Below are 15,781 nucleotides of genomic sequence, written 5' to 3'. Positions count from 1 at the left end.
ACTTATTGAAATAGGAGAAGGCTTCTTACTTCTCTTTTAACACATACAACCATATCTTCCTAAGTAAATTCATCCACGAAAATGATGAAATACTTGTTTCCTCCGATTGAAGTTTCACTTAAAGGTCCACACAAATCTGAATATATTACTCCAAGTGGTTGTTTAGCCCTATGAAATTGTTTTCTTGAACTCTTTCCGATGGTGCTTGCCTATTACACATCCTTCACAAACCTTCTTGGGAGATTTTATGGTTGGTATCCCACTCACCATCTTACTGTCACCAAGCAATTGTAAGCTTTTGTTTAGGTGACCTAACGATAATGCCACAACCAATCTTCTTTATTGGTTTGGACAACATTCATACACTGCACTATTGTTGTATTCAGGTTAATTTTGAATGTTCGATTCTTTGACAAGGGTGCTGCAAACAACAACCGTTTTGTCTCATCATATACCTTGATACACTTCTTCTCCATACTCATCGTGTACCCCTTTTCCAACAACTTTCCTAAACTCAACAAGTTGTTTTTCATGGTTGGGACATATAGTACGTCGTTCATAACTGTAATCTTTCCATCTTTCTTGGTTAACACAACCTTCTCAATACCTTCTACATTTATTGAACTATTGTCAGCAAACTTGATGGTGCTCTTGGTACTAGAATCCAACTCCACTAGCCACTATTTGTTGCTTGTCATATGATTAGAGCAACCCGTGTCGAAGTACCATGTTTGATCACCTTTTTCATTATCCATGGTGGTCACCATCAGTACGACCTGATCTGAATTGGAGCTCTCTTCATCATGTACAAGTGAGCTTCTTCACTCTTCTTGCCCTTCTTGCTTTGAGAGGAATCATTGTGCCAACACTTAAACGAGTAATGTCTGAATTTATCACAGACATAGCACTCACTTTCTTGTGATCAACATATTTCCTCTCTCGACCTCCTCTGTATTGTTTACCACCTCTGTATTTGGAGCCTTCCTTCTATTCAGAAGCGTTATCAGCTTGATCTGACGTCTCTCTAGCTTTGCTCGAGCCTCTGCCACCTTTAAATCTTCCTCTATTCCCTCTTCTTCCTCTTCCTCTTGATCTATTACTTGTTCTTCTGGCCTGCAAAGCCTGTTAAGTCACTGTATCAATATTCTTTCTCTCAAGAATCCATTGTTCATGGGCTTTTAGGCAATTATGTAATTCTTCCACCGTCATCTTCTCCAAATCCCTAGTTTCCTCAATAGCAAACTTTATGTGATCATATTGAGGGGTTAGGGTCCGCAACATCTTTTCCACCATTTTGCTATCTTCAACACTCTCATCACAGGCCCTCATATTATTGACGAGAACATGGAGCCTCCTGAAGTATTCAGCCACCGTCTCGTGCCCTATCATTGCAAGTAACATGTCCCACGCTTCTTTGGTCGTGGTTGCCTTTGAAATCTTCTGACACACATTGGTTGTTACGCATTGGTGCAGTAGCATTCTTGCTTTGCAATCCAGCTTCTTCTTCTCTCGATATACTTTCTTTGCTTCGTCGTAAACATTCTTTGATGGTTCTTTAATTCTGACTTTGACAATCTCGTCCACTTCTTGAAAACCCAAGATGGCTTCCATCTTTACACACCAGTCGTTGTACCTCGTTCCATCAAAGACAAGAAGAGTACCTGACATCACACTGCCTGCAACCATAATTGTTCTATGCCGAACACCTGTTCTGCACCTTACTACTCTTGCTCGATCCCTCTTGGGAACCTTGCTCCTGATACCACTATGTTGGGACAAAGAACTAAAGCAACAAGTAACAGAGAGGGAATGATAAACTGATAGATGCAAGAGAACAAAAATGAATTCTCATTAGTATTTGTGTAGAGTACATATGTTGTACTGAAACAAGAAATTACTATAATTAACTGTAATAGAAAATTAGTTTCTAACAAATAATATTTGGTTTACTACAACAATACAATGTATACAAAACGAGTTTTTTTTTTTTCGAAGACTAAAGATGTAAATTTAGATATACAATATCTATCCCTAATAAAGTTCCATATTTTATTTTAAAATATTTCAAGTCCATATATATATATATATATATATATATATATATATATATATATATAGAGAGAGAGAGAGAGAGAGAGAGAGAGAGAGAGATTTATACCAAATTCTAATGGATAATTTCAACAAATTTGATAGTTCAAATTAGCTAATTTAAAAGCAAAATAAGTAACAAACATAATGTGCAATTTAAGATTCTTTTTTTAATTAAACAGAATCATTGATTTTGATTAAAAAAATCTAATTAAAAAGATATATTTGTACAAATAAACTGTTTAGATAATAACTAATTATTCCTAAATTTGATGTGAGTTGGTTTTCTTGTTCTTTTTTCAATTAATGAATTATTTTTTCCCGTTTAAATAATTTTGCATATTATATTTAAAAAGATAAAATTAAACTGTTTATTTTTTTAATATTAAACCTAGGCTATACCATTAATATGTTAAAGTTGAATCCTAGCTTTCGCCAACAATAATAGAGAAACTTAAAAAGAATAGAGAAAGAAAGAATAATTAAAGAACATACACCAAATAAAAAAGAAAAAGAAAAAGTATCCCATTAATTTAAAAAGAAACAATTTATTTGACCACTATTAAGTACATAGGAAAAATAAAATGGTTTTCATAATCGTATGTGTTACAAACATTTTATTGGAAGAGACAAAAAGATCACTTGGTGTTTGAATCAGTGAATACAAAATTGTTCTATTAAATGCTTAAAATAGGAATTTATAATAATCCTAGTTGATCGAGCATAACTACTTTGTTTTGATTACGATCGTTAGAAAAGATAAGAAAAGAAGAGATAAAAAAATGGTTTGGAAAGAGATTTGTAGGTAATTAATAACTGAAATTCAAAAGGTGAAAATACCCTAATTGTTAAAAAATAAAAAAAAGGAGAACAATGTAACAGATAACAGTATACCATAATAATGATAATAAGTTTAAATAATTATAATTTATAATCAATAACAACGTAGATTATGGAAAAGTAAAACCAGTTAACCGTATACCAATAATAATGATAATAAATATATAATTATAATTTATAATCAATAACAACATAGATGGTGGACATGAATTATTGCCAAGCGAGAAGGAAATTATAATTTCCAAAAGATATAGACTTTGAAATTTTGTTCGCAGTATCTTCACCGTATGTTCAGCACGTTATCTTTAATTTTTTTTTTTTTCTCATAGCTAGCTTCGATCGATGATCTTGCGCGAGTGACCAACTCATAAAGTCGTAAATAATATAAATTTATATTTGTTATAAACGTTTAATTGTTGGTGGGGTGAGGAGATATCAAATTCCAGCTGTTCTTGTTGTTTATCGAAACCCGCGAAGGAATCGAAATTGAAATCGAAGCGTGAACACAAGAGAACACAGAGGGTGATTTGTTTGTTCCAATCGGTGTTGTCGGGGGCATGGAGAGTGTGAATGATCTGATCCAAGAGGCCAAGCTCCGCACTCTCTGGTGGGCCCTATGTATATTTGCTGTTTCTTATTTCCTAACTCGTAAGTTTTCCTTCTTCTTCTGATTTCCTTTGATTTCATCTCAGAGTTTTCTCTTTAGTATAGTATTAGTGTGAAATTAGTGAATTAGTGAATGAATTTTATGTTTCCACTCTCAATTTTGATTTACTTTTTGGAACTAGTAGCTCCAGCTTTACCAATTTTGCTTCCTTGGACTGTATTAATGCTGCTTGAGTTCATTGGTAATGCTTAGGAGTGTGGACCTGAAATTATATGGATTATCTGAACTCATTGTGATTCTGTATTATATTTGTTTTCAAGTGTGTAACTTGTCGTGTTCTGTAGAGAGTGGCTGTTTATGGTGTTCTTTTAGTTATGATTTCAATTGAAGTGTTTCTGTGATCTTGTCTTTGTTAATGGGAAAGGAGGGAAGAGTGTGCTATGATTCTTATTTAATGGGCCTGCTTTTCTTTTTTCCTTTGAGCTTATGTTCTGTATGGTGATTATGTGTTGTAGATACAAGTAAATCAATGTGGATGAATCTACCCATGTCGATCATATTTGTTGCGGGGCTGCGTATTCTTTTTAATAGGGTGGAGTTCCGTTGGAAGGTTCAACAGCCTAAACCGCTGACCTATTTATCTCATTTGGAGAAAAAACAGTTGTCTTTGAAGGATTCACGCCTCACTAGTTTACCTCCCCCTGCAAAATGGAAGAGAAAAATCGATTCCCCTGTTGTGGAGGCTGCAATGAGAGAGTTCATTGATAAGATTTTGAAGGATTTCGTGGTTGATTTGTGGTACTCAGAAATTACTCCTGATAAGGAGTTTCCGGAGCAGATTCGGGCAATAATCATGGATGTTCTAGCTGAAATATCTGGAAGGGTTAAAGAGATAAACCTGGTCGACTTGCTGACAAGGTATCTGGTTTTCCACTCCTGTATTTGCTGGCAGGAAAAGTATTATAAAAACTACTAATTGTCTTGTCTTTTATTTACATTTCAGGGATTTAGTAGATTTAGTAGGTGATCATATAGAACTTTTCAGAAGAAATCAAGCTGCTATAGGTGTTGATGTTATGAAAACATTATCTTCTGAGGAGAGGGATGACAGATTAAAATTTCATCTATTGAATTCTAAGGAGCTACATCCGGCACTAATATCTCCTGAGAGTGAGTACAAGGTGTGAGTGGAGTGTTCTTGTGTTATAATAATTTCCTTTTATAATGATGTCTTGTATCATATCTAATGAATGCTTCTTTTTTTTTCAGGTTCTTCAGCAGCTAATGAGTGCTGTTTTAGCTACAGTACTAAGACAACGGGAAGCTCAGTGTCCTGTGATTCGATCTATAGCTCGAGAATTATTAACTTGCTTGGTAATGCAGCCTATTATGAATTTGGCCAGCCCTGGGTATGTTGTTGAGTATTTTATCTTATATTTAACAATTCATTTTTGCTGAGGTTTGGTGGATCGTAACAGTATCTATTCTTTTGAAGGGTTGCTTCATTCAAGATTTAAAGTTGTGCGGTTTTGAGAAAAATGGTTTTTTTCCCTAGTCTTTGTTGATATCATATTTAAGTTTACTCGGTTAAGTAGGTTGAAAGTGGAAGTTGTAAAATGTAGGATGGAATGATAATTATGTTTCGAACTGTGTTAGGGCCCTTTAATTGCCAACCTTCTAATATTTTTGTATGTTATACCAAGCATGTGTAACTGTAAAGTGATTTTGTTTTGTGCTGGCTTTGTGCTTTTGAAGTTGTAGATTTAAAACTATTGGACTAGAAATGAAAGGGTAGTTATCGGGACAGTACCAAGCACGTTCATTCTGGACGTCTAAGCATAGGTCAAGTGGAAAGTATTATGTGATTTAAGGGATCTAATAGATCGAGTGATGAGTCTTTTTAGTATGAAAGGAAAATGAAAAAGAATATAATGACCTGTGAATTAGCACTTGAGATGAGATATTTATGAACCCAGTCTAACATATACTAACCATAATAATCTGTGTTTCCATTTTTAAACAATGATTTTGGGTTTTCCCTGTCTTTAAAGATTTGTATGTGGAGCTAAAAAACTTAGTATTGTGGAGTTCAAGTTAGAGAGGTGAAAGAAGTTCTTAAGAACTTGAATAATGGTTAAGTTGTGGGTCTTGATTGTATGATTTGGCTCACTATGTTATTTGATAAATTTTTTTTTTATCTAAGATTGTGTTAGATGAGTGAAGATGCACTTTGGTTTCTATATACAAAAACAAGGAAACATTCAAAATAGTATAAAGTATGAAGGGATAAAACTTTTGAGTTATATTATGAAATTATAAGAAACAGCAATTGAGCATAAAAGAGATTAAGCTTCTGGAGAATCAATTTGTACTTGTGTAAGGAAGGTCTTTGTCTTCTGTGGAGGTTAATGGAAAGGTACCACAACAAAGGAAGGATTTCATATGATTTTAATTCACTTTAAAAAAAATATGATCCAGTACCTAGAGAAGTGTTGCGGATGACTTTGGGAAAGAAAGGTATTAACGTTACTTATATTTAAGCTATACTGCCAATAATAATGTGATAACAAGTTTGCAAACTTTCGGAGACAAGACTTAATGACTTACTATAAGAATAGGTTTCTATCATGATTTCCTTTAAGGACTTCCTATAAGAAGGCATAGGATACAAAGTGATTGTATACAAGAATATGGCACTTGTTAAGTAAAAAATGAAAAATAATTGCTTAGGATGTGCAAATAAGGTATTGGAGGCACATGTAAAGAGAGTAAATTGAACGTTTTTAACACTGTGAAAACTGGTACAGGGGAGACCAAGAAATAAATTGGAGGAAGTTATTAAAACAAATCTCATAGTTAGTCATATCCTTGAGAATTTCATTCTTAATTAAGCCAAATATAGTTAGTGTGATTTGTGTAGTTGGCCTTACCCAGTAGGATAAGATTACTGTCACTGTTTGTTATATGTTGTGTTAAAAGGGTAAAGCATATTGTTTACCTGAGACAATTGAAAACATTTTATGCACAAATGTTGTTGAGCATTTGCATCTTAAATAATATATTGCGTTGTCAGTCATCTACAAGACTGGAAAAAATTGGAGTTATTTTAATTGCATTTCTTTATAATTTTTGTAATTCCCATTCATAATAACATTTTTTATTTTGATAATTAGGTATATTAATGAACTGATTGAAGCTCTTATTCTTCTCCTTCATGATGATGGTACGGAAGGTACGGATAGTAATCAGTCAACTAATGTAGCAGGTCATCATGGACATTCTGTTACCAATGAGAGTGGACACAACAATCTCACACCCTCTAATAAGCATTCATCATTAAATCAAGGAACTGATATGGTACTGGCTAAAATTAGTGATCAAGAAGGAGGGACATCATTACAAGGTAACGCTCTCCATCAAGAATCTTCACAGGCCAGGCCTGCTGATTGGGCACGAATGTTGGAGGTTGCAACTCAGAGGAGAACTGAAATTCTTATGCCTGAGAATCTGGAGAACATGTGGACAAAGGGAAGGAATTACAAAAGGAAAGAGAACAAAATTATCAAAGCTGGCTTTCAGGATCTTCCTGCTAAGAGTCCCTCTACAGACAGTTCACTGCCTCAGAGAAAATTGGCTCAGGAAACATCAGCAAGTAAACGTGGAAAATTTGAAGTTGCAGAGGGCAAGTCTTCTCTTCCACCATTGCATGCCTTGGGTTCAGATGCCCTACAAAATGTTGCCATTGCAAAAATTTCGGAATCTTCTCAAAACCCTGACAAGGAATTATCTTTTGCGAAAGATCTTGCTACTGATGGTTATAAAAGTCCACTGAAGAGGTCCAGTAGTGCTTCTTCCTTGGGAATGCTAACTAATAAAGGGGGTCCCATAATTCCAGAGTTTTATAACCCCGAATTTGAGAGGCATGGTGAAGGATTTTGGGGAAAAAGTTCTTCTGACATGGTTGTTAGGAAAGAAGGGCCGTTGGTTCCTAAGCTCCGGTGCCGGGTATGCACTTTTGGCTGTAATAGTTTTTGGATATAGTATTCTAAAATGTATTATTAATAGATATAGAATCTCTTTAGTCAGTTGGATAGCCTTTTATGAATCGGAATGAGTTTTGAGTTCTGTTGGTACTTGATTGTTGTTTTTGATATTTAAAATTGCAGGTGTTGGGAGCATATTTTGAGAAACTTGGCTCCACATGTTTTGCTGTTTATTCAATTGCAGTGACTGATGCACAAAATAAAACTTGGTTTGTAAAAAGAAGGTATACTTCTTTCATACTTTTTTTTTTATAACAGCAGTTGTTAACAATTTGTCTATGTTTGGTTTTGAAATTTAACAGACAGTTTAATTATACAAGGTGTAATTATTTTTACTTTTTAAGGTTGAAGCCCACAAAATTAAATGCAAGAATCTGAAAATAATATTTTTTTTTTTTCTCATCGTTCTTTCCACTATTGAGTTTAAACTGCTTCTTCATGGAGAATAAATTTGTTCAATCACAAAATTGTTTTATTCCATCCTTTATATCTGTGCTTTGACTTGTCATATTTTGTTTTGGTGATATTCAGATACAGAAATTTTGAGCGGTTGCATCGGCACCTTAAAGATATTCCCAATTACACACTGCATTTGCCTCCTAAAAGGATATTTTCCTCAAGCACAGATGACGCTTTTGTACATCAACGTTGCATCCAACTTGATAAATATCTCCAGGTATCTTATTCCTAGTCCAAGAAATATTCTTAAGTTTCCCTTTTTACATGTTTTTAATAATTAATCTTGCTTCAGGATCTCCTATCAATAGCTAATGTTGCTGAACAACATGAAGTATGGGATTTCTTTAGTGTTTCCTCAAAGGTGTGTATCTGCCTGGTATTTCTTATCACAACCTCTTATGAGGGACCTTTATATAATTTTTGCTAGGCACTATTGGATGTGAAAATTGACAATGACAATCTATGATCTAACAACTATTTTTGTTCTGCTTTATCCCTGAAGAACTACTCATTTGGGAAATCTCCTTCAGTGATGAAGACCTTGGCAGGTATCTGGTTCTAACATTTTGATTTTATGCCATAATGCTGTTAAACGCTCAGGATGTGTAGCTATTCTATATAGTAGCCCTTACTGTTAATCTTCTAGGTTAATGGAATTTTTATTGGCAAATTTGTTTTTTTAATTTTTGAAGTCCTAAACTTTTGATGTTTGGTTACCATTAAAAAAGTAATTAAAGGAATACTACACTGACTTGTCCTGAGGTTAGCAGCAAATAACTTACACATTACTTGTTTCATAAATTACACAAACTTCCCTTGCACATTCCTTGCTTTGTTACTTTTAAGGGTACTATGTGTATTACATAAAAATAGCGGACATGTTTGCAATTTTAAAAAAATAAAAGGCGTCTATGCCAAAGATAATATATAAAATAAGGGATGCATGTATTCTTTTTGAATCAATTAGGGTCTTGGTGGAATTACTGCTAACCTTAGGGAAGTAAGTTCAATGATCCCCAAAAGGAAAGATTGAATAGAAGGGGGAGAAAAGCTTCCTGCTGTACCTATCCAGTGTGCCTTTTCTGGGTTATTTGAGGATTCAAGCCCATGAGTTGGAAACTTTTCTGTCATTGTTGTGGGTTGGTTGGGCATGATAGAATAGGGGACTAGGCAGCTATTCTATTGTAAGGTTGAGTAAGGTCCAGACTCACTTTCTATGTGATGTTTTAACTTAATCCTAATTTGAAAATGGTCTTTTACATCTAGACGTTATTTGTGCATTGCGTTGATTCAAAATTGAATATTTGAATTGAATTTTATTTTAACAGTCAATGTAGATGATGCAATGGATGATATTGTACGCCAGTTTAAAGGGGTTTCAGATGGTTTGAGGCGAAAAGTCGTTGGTTCATCATCCCTCATGAGTGAAGGATCTGCTACATCTAGTGTCACATGGAACTTGACCTTGAATTCAGATGAAATTGACAAAATCATTCCAAGGCAAGGTACTGCAGAAAGTGTGTTAAGCTCTGATAATGAGGAAGCTGAAAAGAACAACAATTTTGACGATGAGAGTATTGTTAGAGAAGTAGCACAAGATAGTGGATCGCATTATGACAATGCATTGATCTTAAAGGGTTACTCATCTCAATTAAACAACCGTGATGAAGAGTCCAGTAACTTGGATTTTGATAGAAAGCATGATATGGTGGTGGAAGCTAGGGTTGGCAATGATGTTCCTACTACGAATTTCATTCTGATTCATGATAATTCGGAGGATCCAGTTGGAGGGCCACCTGAGGTCTGTCTAGTTAGCCAAGTTTGCTTTTCTTTCTGATTTACAATTTGCACTTTAGCTGTTGACTGAGAAATTTGGATACCTGTTCTGGTGCTTGCTGATGTGTGCTTAGTATATTTTATTAGCTGGTCATTGTTTTTGGGACTAAGATGCATGCTAGAATACTGCCCATTTGGTCAAGCTGGGAACAGCCTTTACAACTGATAGTCTGAAACGTGATGAAAACCATAGAACATAGTACTTCTCTTTCTCTCTTTTCTTCCTTTTTGAAAAAAAATCTGATGATTCCTTAAGAAGTAAAAAGAGAAGATTCTACAGTTTTACTGGGTTCATTAATTAGTTGGAAAAATGCTAGTTTTATTCTCTTAAGGGGTTTTGTTTGTGCCAATAGGTTTATCCTCCAAATATTTTAAGCTTAGCTATTACCATGCATCCTAGCTTTCATGGACTTGTTCAGGTCTTAAATATTCTGTTACCTCAAATGTTTGAAAAGATTTTGTTTTCTGTAACTTTTTCTTTCATTATGTAAAAACGAGAAGCATGAAACAAACATATTGGTGTTCAAGAACTTACTGGAAGCGTGCTTAGTGGTCTACTGTAGCTGCTCACTCATTTTTGCTCCCTCCTCCTTTGGAAAGAATAGTTTTTTGAAAACTAGAGAAAATGAGGACTGTTTATTTACTTGGATTTTCATGAAGCAGAACATTGTCTGGATCCTTTCGTTTCATTCATTGATGAGAACCTTTTTATTTCTGGTTTAAAAGACATTAAGAATATTAACAAGTTTGTTATTTTCCTTCTTGCAGTGGACCCCATCTAATGTTAGTGTCCCTATTTTGGATTTGGTTGACAACATATTTCAGCTTAAGAAAAGAGGATGGATAAGGTATACCACTCTATCTGGTTGTTTTGTAACTTCCATGTAAGTAAGTGCTAGAAATAATGTCTGTAACTCTGAACATTTTCCAAAAGTATTTAATCCTATACCAATTTGAAGAATCTTATGCTTTGTCTATGTGTTGGTGGTGGAAATTTGTTTTGACTTTATATGTTTTGATTTAAATCAAATCTTGATGATGCCCTTCCACTTTTGATTCTAATAAATATATTTTCAAAACTTGTGAGTTCTTTTTGGTAAATTCAACTGTGGTTAACTTTCCGGTGAAAGGCATGCAATTATGTCAAAATCTCAATTCAATAAATTCTATTAAGAGTTTAATTATAACCTGGATTTTGTGTTTACAAGTATATATTGAATAAGTTTCGAGATAAACTAACCCTCCCTTTAAGACTAGTTGTTTAGGGGGGAGAACCAAACATTTGACTACTATATTGAGTCATCCCACACTATTATAGCGCCAATGCCTGGGCAGTTGACACTTCACTAGCCCTTTATCATCAGTCCCTTTGTAGGTAGCACTTTTAGAGACATTGACAATTTGCTCTAAGACCAACTTGTAAGTACTTCGAGAACCCTTCCTAAAAAGCTAGTTAAGGGAAGGGAAGAGAAGAGAATTAAGCGCTTAAATACTCTTTGGAGCATCCCATGCTACTCAATGTGGGACTAAGGTACCCCATAATGTCCAAGTCCCTATGAAGTAATTCAAGAAGTTGTAAAGAAATTAGAGCTTGTACCAATATTAAAGAACTGAAAATTAAATGCATAAATAGGCAGGAATAGTTTAAAGTGATGCTTTCAGAACTTGAAAAAATTCTTGACACCAACACCATGCTTCAAGATGAAAGGGCTCCCCCACCTTCTATTTTGAGGTGGGGAATGAGTCTAAATGCATGTAGGGAAAGATTCTAGATTAGGGTTCTACCAAGGAGTAGAGATTGATTGAGAGAAGAACGAGACACACACGACAAAAGGTTGGGTTCTTCTTGCACAAGAAACCAGGAAGAAATAAAGATTCTTGATAATTGTAAGTTTTATTTATGTTAAGGGCCGGTGAGGTAAAGAAGCCTTGTGATGGATACCTAGGTTGTATTTGTTATAAAACTTTCTAGACTTTTAGCTTACACCAGTTCTCTCAAACTTACACATAGATACTAAATCCACAATTATCAAGGAGTTCTGTTTTTACCTGTTTTGTTAAATCAGATGATCGAGCCCCTTGGCTTCCACTCTTTCTCCTCTCAGTTCCTCTATTTACTGATAGAAATCCTAGTGTTACCTTTCACCACCTTCATTCCTTTAACCCCCTGACTTGAAAAGAATAATTTACTAATTGAGCTGCTCATGTTAGCTTATTGTACATGCCCAGTAACCATCAACAGGTTTCAACATTCATAGCATGCCTTAAATTGTCTCTTAAGATAAACTGATTGACATTATAAAATATTAGGCAACATCACATTTTCAAATTGTTTTAATTTAGGGTTTGCAACTTGCTAAATTGCCATTTATGTTCATGCAGAAGACAAGTCTATTGGATGTCAAAACAGATATTACAACTAGTGATGGAAGATGCAATTGATGATTGGCTCGTGAGACAGATACATTGGCTTCGGAAAGAGGAAACGGTTGCCCAGGCGATTCGGTGGGTCCAAGATGTAAGTATTGAGCTTAAACTTCATAAACATTTTTAGATGACATTGTATACCAACTCAGAAAAATGAAGCTTTTAATACAAATAGAAAGTAGTGAAACTAGGCTTGGGTGTTCATGGCCTGATTAAATAACCATTTCTCTATTCGATGGGGGATATCTAAAACACCGGATATAGTTGTAATGGGCTAATTGCTGTTTGTTAATGGATATCATAATACCATAATTGAACAAAATGTTTGTCATATCCGTAGTACCTAAAAGAGAGCCACGATGACATGTTATACCAATTAATGAATAGTGTAACTGATTCGCTCCTTTTTAAGAAAACACAGAAGTCCCAAGAAAGCATAGATAGAACCCCTTTACACTGAATATTCCTCAATTAATCTGTTCAACAAACATCTATAAAGGAAACAATCTTCCTTTCATAGGGCATTCCCTGTTTACAATATTACAATCCACCCTATTCCCACACCCCCAAGGAATAAGACTATATATAGACTTTACAAAAGTCTCTGCCTTGTAATGTAACAGCTAACTACGTGTTATTCTTAAATCTCTTTCTATAGTATAGATTCCAAACCCTATCCTTTTCCCTGTCTATCCCACTACGGCTGGAACGTTCTACACATTCGGGTGTGCTCTAAAAGTGTAACGGCCATGCACATTTGGGTTGGCCTGTAAATCTTCACAAATTTTCTTTAAAATAGGGACGTGGTGCACTTAGTCATCAAATCTTAGTCATCAAATCATTGAACATCCTACCAGAATGGTTTAGATAAAACATTCAATTCTGGTTCTTCCCCCTCTAAATCTTCAATTATTTTTGTGACAGAACATCGATCACTTTGATTCTTGTGACACCTTTATATACTATCTAGCACGATCACTTTGATTCTTGTGACACCTTTATATACTATCTAGCACAGGACCTTAACTTCGCCAATGCTGCTAGCCATGTTACATCCAAGATTAAATCCACTCATCCTAATTCAAACAAAATCCTTGAACTTGTACTCTTGCAACTCTGCAACAGCCTTGTGTTTGCTTTTGGTATTTGTCTCCTAATCTTATATTGTATGGTGGTGTGGTTTCTACTTGCAGACCGAGTGACCACACCAATCCTAATGAAATGAAGATGTGACTTGCCCCGCTATCGATCAAAACCATCATTGGTCTTCCTTTAACTTTTTGCTACAGCTTGATAGCTTGGGGCTGGGTCATACATCCAGCAGAAAAAATGGCAAGTTCATTTGCTGACATTCTTGATCAAAGTGCTCCTTCCGTTTTTTCACCAAATACTCCCCATCCTCATTTGATCTTTCATCCATCATGTCTCCCAATTCCTCATCTTCAACCAAGATGATCACTCTCAAAATTTTTTCTGGGCAACAGTGCCCTGGGCTGGAAGCCCATTTGCAATGAAAAAATCTTCCTTCTTCTGTTCTCTGCACATACATGCATATGGCAGGTTTCTTGTTCCTCGGTTTTTCAGTCCCGTGGTTTCATTCCCTCCATTCTTGATCCTTGTGAATGCCTAGCGTTCCAATGCTCGTTGTTCTGCCCTTGAACAAGCTGTTGAGACTAATTTGGGCACAATTCTTTTCTAATAATACTCTTGTGCGAAATTTCTTTATATGAATTTACAGTTACCACTTGAATTTGGATGGAATAATCTACAGAAGACAAAGAAAAAAGGATAAAAAAAAAAATATTATTTACGCTAGTTTGTGCAAATATTTCATGTTGTATGGTCATGTTCTCAGGTTCTCTGGCCAGGTGGTACGTTTTTCTTAAGAGTAGGGACTCCTCGGACGATAAGTAGTGACAGTGATCAAATGCCTTCTCAAACAACAAGCAGATCAGGTGGAAGCAACATCACAAAATCTGAGTCTGGCTCTTTTGAGCAACAACTTGAGGCTGCTCGTAGAGCAAGTGACATCAAGAAACTGTTGTTTGGTTAGTTTTATTTCCTGTGGAATCATATATTGGTTAATTTGGGATTGCTGGTTACTTGTTAGATATCATTCTACTTTGAAATTTTATTCAACAGCATTGTTATTCATATGGATTTTGAGTAAATTAAAACTAATTAATCAGCATTTACTTTGAGTTCCCGGTAAGAGTGAGACAAATTTATCACCAGCCACATTTATGCTAGATGTAAATTTCATATTTATATAATCAAGTATTTTCCATTATTTAATCTCCTTTCCTGTATACAGAACAATAGTTTTATCTCACTAGGTTAAACTTGGTACACGAATCACACAATGTCATTTGACATGTTGTTATAAACCAAATTATAAGACATTCACTATGAGATCTCTTTTAAATGAGCCTCGAGTAGTCTTCTTTGCATTTGCAAAACCACCTTAATTGTTTTTCTGCCATCTCTCTATAGGAGGTGCATCAATATCCCAGATTTCTTACTTCTAAAATTTCAATTCTTACCAGATGGAGCTCCAACAACTTTAGTCAGCCTAATCGGCCATAAGCAGTACAGACGTTGTGCCCGGGATGTATACTACTTTAGTCAGGTTAGATCTCTACTCAATAACCATTGCTCTTTTCACTTGAATTTTTCTTTTTGTCTGCTTCAAAAGTTTTCGTCTAAACTAACAGCAATTGTACCATCTTCTTGTGTTCAGTCTAATACATGTGTGAAGCAACTTGCATATGCAATTTTGGAACTTGCACTTGTATCCATCTTCCCTGAGATGCGGAGTGTTGTGTTGAGCATTCACCAACCCTTAAAGACTTCTTCTTCTTCTATATGACATGTGGTGAGCATAGGTTTTGGCATTGACTAACACGTTTATGGCTTTGCTGCTGGTTTTGCATCAATGTGCAACTGTATAAAGCTTAGGTTTAGGGCGTGTACAGAGACAATTGTTTGGTGGCTAGGCATACATACATACATACCCATGGTCATGGGGATTTTGTATTGTTAAAGACTCCTGAAATGCTTTTAGTGAATATTCTTTATTCGTTGATATTTGGGATTTTATTTTATTTTATTTGCTTCTCTTTGTGCATACTCTATACATACCATAGTTTTTGCATCTCAGTACATGTTATTTTTTCATACTTTTAAGGGCTGATTCTTCCTTCCTATACCTCACAAATGTCTTCCGACCACTTTTTTCATTTTAAAAATATCAAAGTTATTTCATTCAAAATGTACTGGGTTTTCAACACTGTACTATATGCATGGGATTTTACTTTAAAAAAAAATATTTTTTGTTTACACGATAGTTTAAGCTAATAATTCAAAATAATGGAAGAATGTAATATACTAGTATTTGTACCCGAAAGATTTTAAAAATTGTAATATATTTATAAATTGATTTAAATTTATAAAAGTATAATTACAATTAATATAAGTATTT

At 34.8% G+C, this 15,781-nt stretch overlaps 1 protein-coding gene across 1 annotated transcript; it reads left to right on the top strand.

Annotated features, from left to right (window-relative positions):
- The first annotated feature begins 3,140 nt into the window (after positions 1-3,140).
- LOC114177879 lies at positions 3,141-15,427 on the top strand. Its single transcript, XM_028063468.1, has 15 exons — positions 3,141-3,576; positions 4,051-4,453; positions 4,539-4,716; positions 4,805-4,944; positions 6,709-7,540; positions 7,702-7,802; positions 8,110-8,254; positions 8,330-8,398; positions 8,540-8,585; positions 9,366-9,838; positions 10,642-10,721; positions 12,256-12,391; positions 14,156-14,348; positions 14,847-14,929; positions 15,041-15,427. Exons 1-15 carry the CDS (start codon positions 3,486-3,488, stop codon positions 15,167-15,169), a joined length of 3,099 nt encoding a protein of 1,032 aa, XP_027919269.1. The 5' UTR covers positions 3,141-3,485; the 3' UTR covers positions 15,170-15,427.
- The last annotated feature ends 354 nt before the right edge of the window (positions 15,428-15,781 follow it).

This window comes from Vigna unguiculata, chromosome 3 (genome assembly GCF_004118075.2).
Source record: "Vigna unguiculata cultivar IT97K-499-35 chromosome 3, ASM411807v1, whole genome shotgun sequence".
NCBI classification, from domain to species: domain Eukaryota; kingdom Viridiplantae; phylum Streptophyta; class Magnoliopsida; order Fabales; family Fabaceae; genus Vigna; species Vigna unguiculata.
The sequence above is the reverse complement of the archived record's forward strand: the minus strand, read 5'-3'. Positions and strand labels throughout refer to the sequence as shown.